This window comes from Amphiura filiformis, chromosome 16 (assembly GCF_039555335.1).
Source record: "Amphiura filiformis chromosome 16, Afil_fr2py, whole genome shotgun sequence".
NCBI classification, from domain to species: Eukaryota; Metazoa; Echinodermata; class Ophiuroidea; order Amphilepidida; family Amphiuridae; genus Amphiura; species Amphiura filiformis.
The window spans coordinates 43,446,481-43,463,158 of record NC_092643.1 but is presented as its reverse complement, the minus strand read 5'-3'; the positions used below and the strand labels follow the sequence as shown (position 1 = coordinate 43,463,158).

Sequence of the window (16,678 nt, the reverse complement as noted above, 5' to 3'; positions counted from 1 at the left end):
CTCAAAAATGATGATTGGCGACTTCAGGGCTCAGTTGTGCTGGATCATCCAGCACCCGGAACGTCGCAAAATTCGCCAGGTTTGTGGGACGATTTTGGGGGTTATTAATTAGGTCCAATTGTCGACAGTTGTCGACGTCGGCTTTTTAATTTTGTCGATTGTCGACAATGAAAATGCTTGCCGATACCAGCACTAGCTGGATGGTCACATATTACCTGGGAGCAATACGTAGCATAATTATTGTCTTTTAGCGACCTTCTGATCAACTATAGAAAGCTAAAACATTGCTTCTGAAATAGTTTGTTAAAATTTGTCTTTCTATATTTATATCTATTTTGTTACTTTCAGATTTGTCTTAATTGCATTGTTTCTAATAAAACAGCTGAAAAGACAATTTTACAGGTATTGGAATTGTTTCTTTTAGATAAGCTTGATGAAACACATCTGACATCTAAATCTTATGTTACTAGGGTATATACATGTACAGAAAAATCAATGTCCATACAGTCTCATTTGGGTACAATTCTGGTTTACCCTGCGCACATGTATTCCTATATGGTACAATTCTGGTTTACCCCAGACGGGGTCTAATTCTGCATAAAACCGGGCAGCCTTATTTCTATAGATCTGGTGCGCATTCAAATTCCATTGTATTGCATCGTAATTTCATTTGTGTCTATGCTAATTATGTTTACACAACATGAACTCACGTGTTTTTAAGCAAATTCGCCGATAATAGGTGATCAAAAGCGATCGGAATGTTACAAAAGTACAGATCGCATTCAGCTTACTTCATATGAGACGATCTTTGGAAAAATACGGCATAATTTGTCTTCCTGCTTGCGGAATGCCATGCAGTAAAATATTAAAACGTTGCGGCAATTCATGATTGACAACTAGCAATCGGCATGTCCTTCGTATCTCGGCTGTCAATTTCTTATCCACTCACTAATTCTCACAAAAGCTTTATGTTGATTACGTAATGTGTGGAGGCAAATTGCAATAAGTACAATGAAATAATGAGTAGGGCGGGCTCCGAGGCGGGTTTCTTCTTCATCTTACGTAACAGTATTGTTCTCCAAAAAACCCGGAAGCTTGTCGTTTGGAGCTATAGCTGAAATACAGCAAGATAATGTAAGATAGTAAATGTAAACCTGTATTTTAGCTAGAGTATCTCGAGCTAGTTTACCCTGTTTTAGGGTTAGGTTTATACTTGTGTGCACCAGAACTATTCCCAATGCGATCAATTTGAATTTAAAAAGCTCAGAGTTAAACCAGTTTGAATTCAAAAAAGCTCAAGCTTTCTAATGTGACGAGAGTTTTGATATTTCTTCCTTCAGGGTGATTCTTCGTAACAGGCTCAATATACCGTGACAGATCAACAGTCATTCGCTGTGCTCGTATTTCAAAAGAAAAGTCTGTGTAAATTCTGGCACATACTTCTGAAATTCTCTTTTTGTCTTTTAAATTACTTCGGGGAAATAAGTCACATCATGCCCAATAAGGATCAACATTAGGCAGAAATCCTTATTTACCTAGATCTCAATTTCAATAATATATTGCCGATTTTGGTTGTATTGGATCAGATTTTGTCACATATTTGCATTCTGTATGTGACCTCTCATCACAGGACCATTTTGTATTCAAAATTCAGTAAATTTTAACCCTAAGGCAAATTTTATTCTTGGAAATTGTCCTTGTCTTTTGAATTACTGACCAAATAAGGCCAATTTTGGGCTAAAAATATTTTATACCTTGGCGTGAGATTTTACAATGTTGGTGTGAGAGACTGAGAAAGTGCCCAAATGTGTCAGCATGAGAGTTAGCAGCCTTGCAAACTGTGGCAAGATATTTGAGGACATTCAAATCATGGGAACTGAGCCAGCTACAGTACATATAGTTCTGATATAATCAATTGAAATGCAGGTAACTTGTGAACAACAAGATGGAGCTGGTCCATTCTGTGGCACCGGGATGATGTTGATCAAAAGTCATGTATGAGTCCTGATTGATGTATGGGTTATGGTATGTGGGTAAATTATTCATCCAAATTCAGTCTCCAACCTTAAAAAGACACAATTGCAAGCAAGTGTTTATTTATTTTGTAAGTTTTATTGCACTTAATATAATCATTAACATATGTTTTACACTGTACATCATCAGTATTATGCAAAATACCTAACTATAGGCCTATTGGCAAATTCATCTATCTGAATTTCCATCAAAACAGATACAGTGGTCATGGTGGTTATCAATGTTATCATCCTATTTCGCAAACAAATTTTGCATTGCCCCCAATTTAAAAAAAATTCTGTTTTGCGCACCTCAAATGAAATTTTTATCCTTTAGTTGGCAAAAAAAATATCAAATTTTAATATTTGATCAATTGTTGGAACAAACACATGAATTTTCAGAATTTCAGCCCCTTTTGGAAATACTTCAATCTCATCTTACATGTATCTCACAAAACTCATCTCACAATGATTACAGATTCAGAATGAGGATTGTTCCCATCCGAAAACTGCAACGCCCCAAGAAAAAAAGGCTATACTGACTTTGGATATGCTAATGGTTATGGCTTATACAATGTAATGTTTGAATAATTCCATCAAAGAACCTTAACATGTAGGAGTTGAATACAATTTTTGATTGCTCAGTGGAACACTGCCCCATTTTCCATTTTTGCCATTTTTAGAAAATTGTGTTTAAAAAATTTATTAATGAATTCTGACCTCATAGTCCTTTGAAATACAATACAACATGTCGTCACAAACCTCATGCACTTTTTGCCCTTGAACATGGATGAAGCAATCCCTTCAATATAAAGTCTACTCCTACAAGGCTTTATCCATTTTCAAGGGCCAAAAGTACATAAGGTGTTTCCTGCATGTACTTTTGGCCCTTGAACATGGATGAAGCAACCTCTTCAATATTAAGTCTACACCTACAAGGCTTTATCCATGTTCAGGGCCAAAAGTCATGAGGTTTTTCCCGCCCACTGATGATGTATGTTTCACGGAGATGAGGCTGTGTTGCGCTGAGCACTCGATTTGGAATATCAATACAAAACACAATTTGTTTCATTGGTTATACATAGTAACAGTACTACATACTCAAAGAGTTCGATGCAAAAAGTGATATATATCTATGTTCTCAATAGGCTATATATCTGATCAAATGTAAAGAAAATATAAGGCAGTATGTGACCTGCTCCCACGAAATAAGCATGAAGTCCCAAGTTGGTAGTTTCAAGACCCCTGGGCTGGCTGTGCTGAACTTTATGTACTTTGTTTGATGCGCACCTGTATGCCAGAAGTATGTCTTTGTGAATGGTGCATTTTGTATGTCAGTAGTGTTTGTTCTAAAATGGGGCACATACATTGTAGGGCATTCACAAAGGATTACATAAACTACTGGCTTGTACATGTGTACATCAAACAAAGAACACCAACTCGTCAGCAAGGAGGTCTCAAAACTACCAATGTGAGCAGGTCGCATTTGTGCTTCTTTTGCTATAGAAGGGTGTCAATTTAAAGCTAGCATTATTATGTTGGTGGCCTTAACTCAACAAGTTCGAAAATAATGCATGGTGTTACATGTTTATTGGTAAGTTGCATCTGCACTCTTCATTTTCAGATGGAAATCTAGTCTACTTCATAGCCCCTTTTGGAAATACTTCAATCTCATCTTATCTCAGATCACAAAACTCATCTCACAATGATTACAGATTCAGAATGAGGATTGTTCCCATCCGAAAACTGCCCTGAGAAGGGATCCAGCTGACTTTGGATATGTTAACCATTTTATGGCATAATTGAATAAGTTGAATATTACTTTCTGGTGGTTGAGTGAAAATGACCAAAAACCCTTACAGACTTGAATACACAAAACTATAAAACCTGGGTGCACCCTCTAAAGTTTATCTAAATTTCATGAAATTTAGCATGATGTATTACACCAAACTGAACAATATCAGATGTTACAACTTTTCAGAATCGCCCTATTAATGTGTATGTGTTAAGATATGGTGAGTCACTGTCACAAGGTCATAATCCCAAGTCAGCAGTCCCCTTTTCTCTGAGCAGAGTGGTCACTGGGGATGTGTTGTTTTATGGAATGTCTTAGCTGGTATGAATTGTTGAAGCGATTGCCGAATAGGGTGCAACTCTACTAGTCTTATTACAAGACTGCCCTACCCCAACCCTAAACTCCATAAACGAGGACTGGACTCAAGTCTAGCAACTTGCACCCTATTCGGTAATTGTACCGAATTGTTTATCAGAAAGGGAATGCAAAGCAGTCTAATTGATGGAAATCACCATATATATATCATGCAAGTTCCATAAATAGAAAGCAAAATTATACTGAACTACACTACTCAAATTTGGTACACTCACCGGAGCGCTTTCACCGGGTCAACCGGCATTTTCAGCAGATGTTATTTGCTAGTGATTTTGTTGAGACCTCCGAGGGCACCAGATTGACTGGGAGAAAATAAAAGTGTTAAAGAGGGAGTCTAACGACTTCCCTCGCAGGGTCTTGAAAGCTGTCCATATCAGAACTAAAAGACCCAGACTGAACTGTGACAAAGGGTTAAGACATTGACCCTGTTTGGGACACCTTAGCTCCTAACCCTCTGGAACCAAGGGGGCGCCACAACATCTTCCTGTTTGACGTCATTGACATCTGTGACATCGGAGGTGTCTCAATAACATTAGCGCAATAACATCCGCTGAAGACCCGGTAAACCTGGTTGACCCGGTAAACGCGCTCCAGTGTACCAAATTTGAGTAGCATATAGAAGTATAATTTTGCTTTATTTATGTTTACCGCTACGATGAATATAAGCATTATAAGCTCCGTAAAGTTCTTTAACTTTATAGTCTTTATGAGATAAAGAATCTATTCCTCTCATCCTCATTGACAACCACGACTGGTTGCCAAGTGCCAGTCCTGTCAGACTCTCTGACAGCATCCAGTACAGTCTGAACATACATGCCATCCTCAAATGTTGCTGCTAATGTCACGGGCTCATCGTCCCAGCTCAGGCGTTCTTTGCGCCTTTCAAAAGACTCCTTCAAAGCATCAATAAGTTTAAGCATCCCTTTGAAATAAGGCAGAGGGAGCTCATTGCTGGCAGGAGGAATCCCTTGTTTCTGACGTTCTGTAACATGCTGAATGTCTGCCATCAGGAGTTGCTCATGAGTCATCCCGTTGTCAAACCAAAGAGATCGGCTTCACGGATCACCAGCCGACCTTCCGAACCAATCACAAGTAACTCCTGCTTAAATTGCCCAGGGACGTGAGTGTTTAGTGTGATTGACGCAGTTGCTCCTCTGCTGAGTTCCATCTGGATGGAGCAGAAGTCATCACTTGTGATGTGTCGGATCCCACCGATATTCTCTGTTTGCTTCACAAATGTTTTCACCATGCCGCGGACTTTGATGGCCTTCTGTCCCGTTAGAAATGTGATGATATCGATCAGATGGGATCCAATCATATTTAAGACACCACCGCCCATGTTCTCATCACACATCCATGTGTATTTATCTTTGAGCAAACTGCCGCATGTCATTCTAACATCGCACAGGAACACTTCACCAATCTCTCCATCCTGCACCATCCGTTTCAGCCTTGTAAACGCTGGCAGAAAACGAAGTCCGTGATTCATGATGGACATAAGGGAAGGATAATACTGTGCTGCTGTCACCATCTTCGCAGCATCCGACTTGTTGATACCTGCAGGACGTTCGCACAGTACGTGTTTACCGATACCAAGCGCCTTTGAAGCTACTTGAGCATGCAGATGTGGTGATGTATTGATACATACGAGATCAACTTCTTGATGAAGCAGTACATCATCTATGCGATCTGTGTGGAACGGTATTCCAAACTGTCTTGCAAGATCTCTGGCTTGTTCTTCAGTTGGTCCCCATAATGCAACCACTTTTACTCCAATAGCTTGGAGGGTAGGTATCAATACCCTAGCCATGGAACCAGTGCCAACGACCCCAACACCTTCCAACATGGTTAGTATCAAGTTAGCACTTGTTCAGTTCAATTAGTCAATCAATAGTTTGGATTTCTTACAAGTTCATACACCTGTTCTGTGATGGACCAAAGTCTGGTCTGGTACTCCTCTTAGGTCTTGATCCAAACTGATGTTTTAACTCTGTAAACAGTAAATAAAAAGAAATACAAAAATGTTAGGGATCACCTGTTTCTGTCAGGTAGGACTATCTTACAAACATGATTATAAAACATAAGGCTATGTGTCCTGAACTCGCCATCCTTAGCGTTACATCACAAATATTATGAATTTTTACACCAATCGAGTTTCTAATTAGATTATCTCCACAATTATCAACCCTAAACTAGCAAAAGTATACATTTTTGGAAAGCTGAAGGCTTAATCAAGCAATTCAAATATACATTTCAACTCATTATACAGGGTGTCCTTCAAGTTATACAGGGTGGAAAAAAACCCTTTTGGATAATAAATGGGTTACTTAATGCATTGCTTATTACCAACTTGCAGTTGCAGTAATAAAATGGAAGTAAACAACATTCATTTGGTAGAGGATAGAGGGACGTCGACTGACTTTGGAAGAAACCAAAATCACAGCTGTTTGGTAATCTCGGAATACAGGGTGACCAAAGTTTTACACCTCTCTCACTCACTTAAATAAAATGCTTTACATTTCCTAATCTTTCTTTGCTCTAACTTGCTAGTGTTACATTATTGTTCTAAAGAAAAACATTGTATCCAAACGGTTACATTTGTCATTTCAGCACATCACATCAAAGCTCCCGGCATTGGGCGTCCCATTCCTGTTTTAAAGAAAATTTTATTGTGTTTCACTTTCAGAGGTTACAAATTTGTCAACACATATGATTTTCATCATATGGTCATGTGCGCATGAACACACAGGTCAAAACGGGATTAGCAGTTGGATGTTTTCAGTCTTCAGTGCAGTGATCCCTTTGCAGCTAGATGAAGCTATACTGGGATTGGTGCAGGTGCAGGTGAAGAATAAGGTGAAGAACTAAGCAAAGTTGACAAAACAAGATGAAACCGAGGGTGGGTTAAAAAGCCTGGTATGGTGACTACAGCAGACTGGAACCCACAGGTACCCGCATCCCTTTGATTAGACTTCTCCGTAGTCCACTTGCCCATTGTGCATACTCTTAAAACTCTGATTTAATTAATTTGTGCACAATTGATAGATTTTCACATCTGATCTTTTTAGTCACCGTACTCCCTCTGTTGGCTTCCCCAGTGGACTACTTACTTTCGATTGCAGTTAACAAGTTTAACACGGTTGTCTATGGATGAGATTGTCGGATTTCTGGCCTACTAAAATTGGCCATGATGTAATGCATCTTTAAATGGATCTGGCTTGTGATTGGTCGCCCAGATCTCGTTATGGTTTAAATCCTCCGGGCATGTGTCGTTACCATTGATATCTACATTGTACACAACTATGCGGCGCTTTGTGTACTAGGAGCATGAGTGCGTCTTGTACGTACAGGCTTTTGTGTTTGTGGTTAAATTGGATTGATAAACAAGTATGATTGACAGTGTGTGTTATGGATGAAGTCCCCGGTCAAAGTCCTGTTAAAAATGCAATGTTCATAGTCGACTTTTACTACATGGCTTTCGCGATTATTAAACTGGTAGGTAGATTTAAAAATTAGAACTGTTCGACAGTATTGAAGATTTTCACATCTGATCTTTTTAGTCACCGTACTCCCCCAACGTTTGTTGGCTTCCCAAGTGGACTACTTACTTTCGATTGCGGTTAACAAGTTTAACACGGTTGTCTATGGATGAGATTGTCGGATTTCTGGCCTACTATTTCTGAAGTGCCAATTAATATAATATGTAGCATTTCTAAAGTGTTCACGTATCAAGTTTGTGTTTTACTTTCAAACAATCATTAAAATGAAGATGTCATTCAAATGAATGCACTATATCACAATCATATTTACCATTTCATTTCTCTCAAAATTTCTGAAAATTTCAAAATGTCTTATTTATTTCAAATTAAAAAGAAAAGGATTCGTCTAATGACCGGAAACGCTATAGATATCTCTGTTTTGTATCTTAAGTCTATGGAAACATGTACTGATGATGAAAAGCTATTAATAGTATTTTAGTGATAAAAGCAAGCATGTAGTAAGCTTAAGCTAAACATGCTAAAGCCAAGGCAACGCTACTATTAGACTGCGGAACTCAGTCCTCAATGATAGTCAGTCATTTATCTTTTGGTCGTTATATGACTATCATTTGAGGGACTGAGTTGTTATAATATATCTTCCGAGGTGCAATTTCAGACAATAGCTGGGGATTAGTGGGGCAGAGGTTATCTATTGAATCCTTTCATGACCACTGAAGCATAGTCAAGTCTGCCAAGGACACTGGGCACAAATTGAAAGACCATCACAAAAGAATGCATGCATGTCAGGTCATCGACACCAATTTGGTGTTTGTTATGACACCAATTTGGTGTCTGTTATGCACCTCGAAATATGTACCTTATAAAGTCTGTATCTAGCTACTATTAGCCCTAGAACTCTGGCCATAGTATCCGTTTTTACTTCTACTAGGGCCAGAGGCACTTACATTGAAAAATTTGTTGGAGATGCTCGAACGATCCAGTACAAAAAATGACAGCATTTCAATGCTTGATCGAGGTCACTAATTAACATGATAAAACCCACTTGAGAACACACAATCGCCGGTCATTTCTAAAGATGCATTTATACTCAATCGCTTTTGGAGAAACCTGAATCGCGACGCATGGTCAGTGAGTGTACTAAATCGCCATCGTATTTGCCTGCTGAGCATGCGCATGATTCGCTGTTTTTCAAAAGCGACACGTAGGCCTATATTGACACTCTCTGTCGGTCAACGTTCTCTAAAATTGCACACATAACTTGTGTAGTTAGCGACAATGATTCAGTCTGGGTATAAACACAGCTTTACACAATCGACTAATTTACATAGGCACAAAAGACCGTGTTCATGTACCGTTACTCAGCCAAACATGGCAGAGTAGGTCCCGGATCTTCTGTACATGTTCCTATCTCCTCAACGTTATACCTTTCCAACAAGGAAAGAGATACGAAAGGCGAACGTCTAAGCTACTATTAACTATTCTCGTCTTGGTTCCAAATTCGGAAGGTATAGCAAGATCGCCTTAACAAAAACGGGATTTAATATTGATTCGCCCTCTATTTAGACCATTAATTCACATCTATTATGTTAGATACATGATGCGTTACATAATAATCAACACCGTTTTATTTGGGATTTCCTTAAAGTGGTAACAATCGTGAAAAAACCACTGCGACTGGTTTACTTCCGGAACTTTGCTGTGTACAATTTTAGTCTTTAATGCAGTCTGTTTTGATGGGACAAAATCAATATGAAAATAATACGGTAAGATGATCTCAATCTGTGTTAAAGTCTACTCATAATAAATGATTACGCCCTCTATCGTTGTATAACAGCTGATTACAAAACAACAACAAATGTCAGGTGCATCTTTACAAATTGAAATTGCATGACGTTGGTGCGTGACACAGCAAGAAAAACTCAATAAAATATACGTTCACGGGTCTCTGATCCTTTTGTAAATTACCTGGTTAACTTCTTTAATACATCCTGGTTCAGTGTGTGAAAGGCAAAGGAAGTCCAAGTTGATGTCGTCACGATACGGCCTTGGTATCATACGGAAGTTGTTTTCCATCCAAACCAGTTCCAGTATCAGTTCCAGCAGCACTCATTCAATTATCAAAACTACAGCAAGCCTAACATCAAAACCACAGGTAAGATATTGTTTTTAATCATTTAATATTATTCCATTGTTAAATTATCTGGAACTGTCGAATGACAAATTGACAAGATGCATGGGGGCATATAAAGTTAATTATAAACATATATATTTTGAAGCAGACAGGCAGTGGCGGCGCCACGGGGGGGCATGGGGGCAAATGCCCCCCAGTCAGAACTCTTGCCCCCCCTGTTGCCCCCCCCAGAAAAAACCCAAAATTACGAAAATGTCCACTTTTTACGGTAATTTTGCGCAAACTTTGTTGATTTTGCCCCCCTGAAATTCACTTTTCCCCCCAATGCCCCCGAAAAAAATTTCCTGGCGCCGCCACTGCAGACAGGCAGTTACATTTTCATGGTTGTTGAAATTGTTTGTTCATGTGTTTGTCAGTTGACTTGGACTTGGTTGGGGATTGTGTGAGAATATTCTACTTCCTCATCCGTCATTTTACAACAGGCATGATAGGCCTATACAAAGAAGGTTTGTCCCAGGGGACTGTGTATAGGCCTACATTTTTACATGCATTTTTTTAAAATGATATTACCATTTTTTAGTTCATGAATTCATTTGGTCCCCCCCCCCCCATCATGCCCATGTTTTGATAATTGATAATGAGTTTCTCTTATTATTCTATTATATTAGGCCAAAACAAAATTGGTTTTTTTTTTTTAATTTGCATTGAATGTGCTAGTAAAACAGTGGTTAGTATAAATTTAAAGAAAGAAAATGTAAAGAAAATGAACATTATAACATGCAAAACCATCTTAAGAGTTAAACCAGTAAAGTGCTGTGTGTTTAACTTAAACCAGTCTTCAAATTGTCAGTTTCAAGTGCAATATCTGTAAAAAAAATTTTTTTTAAAAAATCCGACCTACCGACCCAACTGTTTCATGAGCCTCTATGGACAAACAAACTATTTTTTTTTTGGCCTTATTACTTTTTTTTATTTGCATGCCTTTTAACTAGCGCCCAGGATGGGGGGGTAACTATATTGTTGTATGCAGTGTGCGCACAACAAGAAGCATATGTGTTGTACGTACCTGCATAAATCTGTATCATGAAATAGGGGAATGTACCTTAATCATGCAAGAGTTGTGTACATGTTTATGATGTTATGACATATGATCTAGGGGAAAACCCAGATGGTTGCAATAACAACACCATTTAAGGGGAAAATCCCCTGAGATAAATAAACACTTAACACTAACAGTACCGACCGGTATGTAAGTTGCAATAATGAAAAGTAATGTCTATTACTGTATTAGAACATTGGGAAAATCCCAGTTAATTTAAGGTGGTAGGCCTACTACATGTACATGGCCCTGGCCAATTTTGTGCCTATTTTTGCATTTTTCTCAAAAATTGGAGTTACAGTCAAAAATGAGGTGTGAAAACCAATACTTGATCAATCAATAACTCTTCTTGTCTGGAGTCACTGAAATTTCTGTGTAGTAACTGGATTCCTTGCCCCTATAATATACATAACTTTTGTTATTGGTGTTTTATTAGTTTTTGAGAAAAAATGCAAAAATAGTCACAAATTTATCAAGGTGTACATGTAGTGCCACCTTAAATGATCTAAAATAAGTAATTTTATTTGATACAAAGTGCGTCAACCATTCAATCTTAATTTCTACAGATCATAATGGCAGATGGGAAGAGAGAGACAGCAACATTTGCACTTAGCTGATTTTGGTTTCCCGAGGCACAGTTTGGCTGTGCCCCGGGGGTGACCAACACCAAGGTTGGGTACACTGGAGGTACCAAGAAATCTCCAACATACCATAGCCTGTGAGTACATCAATTCTCCACGTAGGAAGAGATCGGATACTGATATTCACATTCTGGCCAAAATAAAATAAATTCATGTTTCCACGGTATTTAAACCCGTCCGTCCCTGTTTTTTGGTGCCGCAAAAATTCTGATTTTATGAAGTTGTTGGAAATCACATATATTTTATTTTTCCTGACTCTCTGCCTTTAAGAAATACAGTTGAATTTAAATAGATATAAATACTTGACAAAATCCCGAACCATGAGAGTGATTTCGAATAGATGCACAGGAAATCGCAAGCTCTGTGTACATGTTCGTTTAACGTGTAGTAAGATGCGTGTCACATTAGGGATAATAATACAAGCCTAATTGGTAGTGTAAAATTGGGTTGAAATTTCAGTATGTGCATATAAAATTTTTCCATAAAATAATATTTTTTCCTTTCTTCTGTCCCAATATCTCAGCATTACACCAAACAATTGTGAAAAGACATTAAAAGTGTTGAAAAATTCCAAATCAAATTCATAAATTTAAATCAAATATTTTGTTCTTCTATAGGGGTGACCACACGGAGACGGTGCAGATCACATTTGATCCAGACCAGACCAGTTATGAAAACCTTCTTGAGCTGTTCTGGAACAATCATGATAGCACCGCCTGCCTGAGTCGTCAGTACATGTCAGCTATCTTCTATCACTCGGAGGAGCAAAAAACATTGGCTGAGAAAACTAAAGATGAGCATCAGAAGAAATTGACACGTACAATTCAGACGAAGATCAAGAAAGCAGACATATTTTACGATGCTGAAGAGTAAGTTGCAGTGCTCCCTTTTAGGATACCAAGTTACCATTCATGTTTTTTTCACTTGCACTTGTGAATTTAGTAAAATTTAAAATTTCTGTGTGCTTTGTGTGTATTTGTCATATACTTTCAGCAGGTCAACAGTTATATTTTGGGACCAAGTTGGTTCCTATGACCATAGACATTCTAATGTAAAAGTATAGTACAATAGTTTATAAGAGACTGAAATAAGACTCTTACATTCTGAAGATTTCCAGCTAGCCCCTAACACTATAAACCCTAACCCTAAACCTGACCCATGCACCCTAGCTTAATAAACATTTATCCAGCAAACATATGAACATGGTCAAAGGAACCGATTTGGTACCCTGTATATACATGTACCTCGGTCAACAGATTCACTCGACTTCACTAGTCTCTACTTTTGACCAACATAAGGTGCACCATGCAGCTTCATTATTAGAGTGGAAATGCATAGCTTTTATTATATATATAACTCATACAAAGACTCTTGTCGTTTGATTGGCCAGTTACTTTTGATTATTTTTGCTATTATTAGCATCAGCTGCAAACAGACTAAATTGCACTCCGCATGAATGCAATAGTCAATTTCATTGTTGGCGATTTTGTTTTTAAATAAAAAAAAAATTGATTTATTTGTCAAACAATCTGATTTGATAGTGACACCACCATTTTGTGACCTGTTATTAACAAAATTTCCTTTCATTTCTCTTCCAGTTACCATCAGAAATACATGCTTCGTCAACAACGTAACCTTCTTTCCAGCCTTGGTTTCTCAGATAAGGAAATCCTCAATGGACACGCTGCATCTCGCCTCAATGGCTACGTTGGCGGATTCGGTACTGCTGAAGATCTGCAGAAGGAAGTGGCAAAACTTGGATTGAACGAGACACAGGTCAAATTGGTGCAATCAAAGCTGCGTTAACTAAATGAACTGATATTGTATTGAACTTGTATGTGGTGGTGGACACAGGGTGCTTTGCAGTATTTCTATATTTTAAACAATTTTAACTTCGCTGTAAATGATCCACAATGATTTTTCTCCTGGATGAAAAAATACAACAAAATATACATACTGGTAATACTTTTGGGAAAAAACGTGTTTTCTATAAATAGAAGCATGAATAATAGTTGCCCATGAGTATGATCTTTTAAAAAAACAGGAAAATTACTTACATCATAAACTTCACACATTGTAAGACCATACAACAAAGTAGTAAATATATCCATAAATGCTTTTTGATGTGTTAGACAGACACCCCTCAAAAATTCTGTGAAAATATCATGCACATTAAAGTATTTTGTTAAATACCCCATGCAGTATTTGAATAGGAACAAGGAAGTAGCTAGACATATTAATACTTTATCAAATGTTTCGAGGTACCTAATAGTCCATCCAAAATAAAAGACACCCTCAGCTTCTGGCTTTATTGCATTTTTTAGGCTTTTAAAATTGAACTTTTCAAGCATTTTTTAAGCATAACTTAAATAATTTTACCTTGTACTTTGCAAGTATGTAAAAACTATTGGGTTATTGGAGTTGAAATCTATACACCTCTATAGAAGACAACGATCTTAATTTTCCACACAGGGGGTGTGAATTCCAAATGAGTTAAATACCTGTCCATTAAAATACCACTGTGTTTGATAGCTTTGTGCTAACCTATATGATAGTAATTTTAAGTCTGTTCAACCAATCAGCGATATTATGCAAATGAGAGTACTACTGGCTGGTGGGTCTCTATCGAGTTGTGTGTGATAAATGTTTAACTATGGCAATAAATTGGGCTATAACTTATATTTAATGCATAAAATTGAACAAAACACTTTATAAAAAAAAGCATTTGTATGCAAATTTGCATTGTAAATTTCTTTGTCTAGTAGTGTCAACCCTGTGTATATGGGTGTGCAGCCTATGATGTTCGCCAGCCAACTCAAGTGCTCTCTTGAAGCTGGTGGATTGATGAATCTTACTGCTACCATTTTACATTTGGTTGACACTACAAGGCCAATGAATTTTCATGTAAACTGCAGTAAATAAACTTGAATGAATTTATGTAATGTACTATATTTTGATTGGCTTATTTAAAAGTGTGTTCTTGGGTTCGGGTTCCAGTGTTAGGCTAATGAATTATGAAAGCCGATTTTTTGTTTGGGTTCCTGTCACTCGCCCTCACTTCATTCAGGGTTTTTGATATACTTATAAATCTCACTTGGGCTAAACATCCGTCTTTTAGTGAGAGCTGTAAATAACAACTAGTTTTACACTTGCATTTTGGTCATATGTGACGTGTCATGTCAAAAGGAGACACTTTTGGGCAGGATCGTAAATGGAGAAATAGCCAAAAGTCTACCCGGTGGTAATTTTTTCACAATTTGGGTTTGTTGTGAATTTGTGATGTTATTAATGTTAAAAATATTGTCTGATAGTTTCAGACCGGAATATAACTGGCATCTTGTATTTTTTGAAACATTTTTCAAGGTAATTCCTACTATCAACATTGTCAATAATATTTTTGAAGGCCGATATTATATATTTATAATACCATAAGTTACGAACTCAATATCTTCGCTTAGGAATGTCCGATTTCATTGGGGAAAACGGCGTTGTGGGGCAAAATATCTCTATATTTAAGATATGTAAAAATCACAAAATAGTGTCTCCTTTTGACATGACACATCACATTATGATAGTCACAAAACTAATGAATAATGAAAAAGTTACCTCACTGGTTAGTAGTTATCAGAGGTAAATATGTGACAGGAAACTCAAGGTCAATTGTTAGTAGCCTAACACAGAGATGTACTTGAAAGGTGATGATTTTGGTATCAGGTGGAAGCTAATAGTTTCTCATAACCCTAGTGAAATTTTAGGTATGGAATTGGTTTCTCTTTGGAGGCATGAACAAAAGATGGTAGTTTAGTGATCATGACTGGTGCGCTAATCAGGTCGAATGGGTAGGGAAGGTGAAGTTTGTTGGGCTTGTACATTGTTTTGACATGTTTGACTGCATGGCTAGTCCGACAGTTCGGCCTTTTAAAGGCACTTGAGGACACTCGAACGAGCAACAAATTCTTGACAATGGCGGCGGCGGCTATATTAATATTAGGTGAGCGAGCATTTTGGCTGAAATGGCCAAATATGGGGTTAGGGGACTGGCATTTTCTAAGGAAGGGGGATCCCAAATTTACAAAAGTCGGCATCCATAAAATTGTGACCCCCTCTTATTTCGGCAACAAAATTTAAGGCCCTCCCCCCACCACCGATACACCTTACCCCCTAAAACAGGCTAAAATTGTATTGAATCAGTCTTTTTTGAATAAAATAAACTGATACGCTGGTCATCTTGTCACAGTGACTCCCTACATTTTGGTCATCAAAAGTTTTATGACCCCCTCCCTATTTTCTTTCCAAAATTTATTAATATTGTGTACGGGCCTGCCTATGGGAAGAAGGCTAGTACCCGGCCCGGGTGCCTGCTAAGGCTGTATAAAATTAATGTTTTGGTTCTCGCCCCTCCCTCCTCAATTTCTGGGATTTGTCAGATTTTTTTTTTTTTTAGCTTTTTCAATTCTTTTTAGACTTTGGAATGAATTATGAATTTTTCATACATATAAATAAGTTTATTAGAGAACAAGGATCACTTCCAAGTCTTTTTGTGGTACTCTAGGGGGTTTGTCCCTCAGAATCTCACCCCGGGAAAATTTGAAAAAAAAAAGTGCCTCATCCTCAAGCACTGTCGGAAAAGACCGAAAACTACTGACAATGGTGATTTTACATAGAAAAAAAAAACTCCCTCCCTCATCAATTCATGAAAATCCTCTGGACGAGAACCAAAATATTAATTTTATACGGCCTAATGTAGTTCGATACTTTTGGCCACGGCATTGACCTACTATATAATACATCTAAGCATCTGGCACCGCCTGCGGATCAGACACAGAGGGCTCATGTGGTGACGGGCTGTCATTACTTAAGAAACCCCGCGAGAGTTGGGTACAATCGGATTGGTAGGTAAGCTTACTGTATATATTGCATTTAAAAATTTAACCCAGAAATCAGTGGGAAATTGTACCTTATTTCAGTGTTTGATGGTTACTCAAATAATACTGATGTTTACAATTAAGTTTTAAATAAAAGCTTAAAGGTAATTAATGAGCCAGTGTGTCACGAGTGTGCGTGCGAGTGCATGTCTACTCTTATCTGCACAACGTTAGGCCAGTCAATTTTGAGTTTCCCGTCA

At 37.8% G+C, this 16,678-nt stretch overlaps 2 protein-coding genes across 2 annotated transcripts; one reads left to right on the top strand and one right to left on the bottom strand.

The window, feature by feature from the left end:
- Positions 1 to 4,843: 4,843 nt before the first annotated feature.
- On the bottom strand, positions 4,844 to 7,838 carry LOC140136038 (glucose-fructose oxidoreductase domain-containing protein 1-like). Its single transcript, XM_072157740.1, is given in 3 exon segments — positions 4,844 to 5,221; positions 5,224 to 6,172; positions 7,293 to 7,838. Coding segments are annotated over 2 exon segments (1,140 nt in total). The 5' UTR covers positions 6,029 to 6,172; positions 7,293 to 7,838; the 3' UTR covers positions 4,844 to 4,886.
- A 1,710-nt stretch (positions 7,839 to 9,548) lies between these two features.
- Positions 9,549 to 14,490, top strand: LOC140136037 (peptide methionine sulfoxide reductase-like). The gene is made up of 4 exons (XM_072157739.1): positions 9,549 to 9,834; positions 11,479 to 11,630; positions 12,171 to 12,422; positions 13,152 to 14,490. The coding sequence occupies exons 3-4, from the start codon at positions 12,289 to 12,291 to the stop codon at positions 13,357 to 13,359; spliced, it is 342 nt and encodes a 113-aa protein (XP_072013840.1). The 5' UTR covers positions 9,549 to 9,834; positions 11,479 to 11,630; positions 12,171 to 12,288; the 3' UTR covers positions 13,360 to 14,490.
- Positions 14,491 to 16,678: the final 2,188 nt, after the last annotated feature.

Bases quoted from the DNA above. Each gene is read 5' to 3' on its own strand.
- LOC140136037 (XM_072157739.1), top strand. From the start codon at position 12,289: ATGTCAGCTATCTTCTATCACTCGGAGGAGCAAAAAACATTGGCTGAG. The intron at 12,423-13,151 runs GTAAGTTGCAGT...TTTCTCTTCCAG, and splicing joins ATATTTTACGATGCTGAAGA to TTACCATCAGAAATACATGC.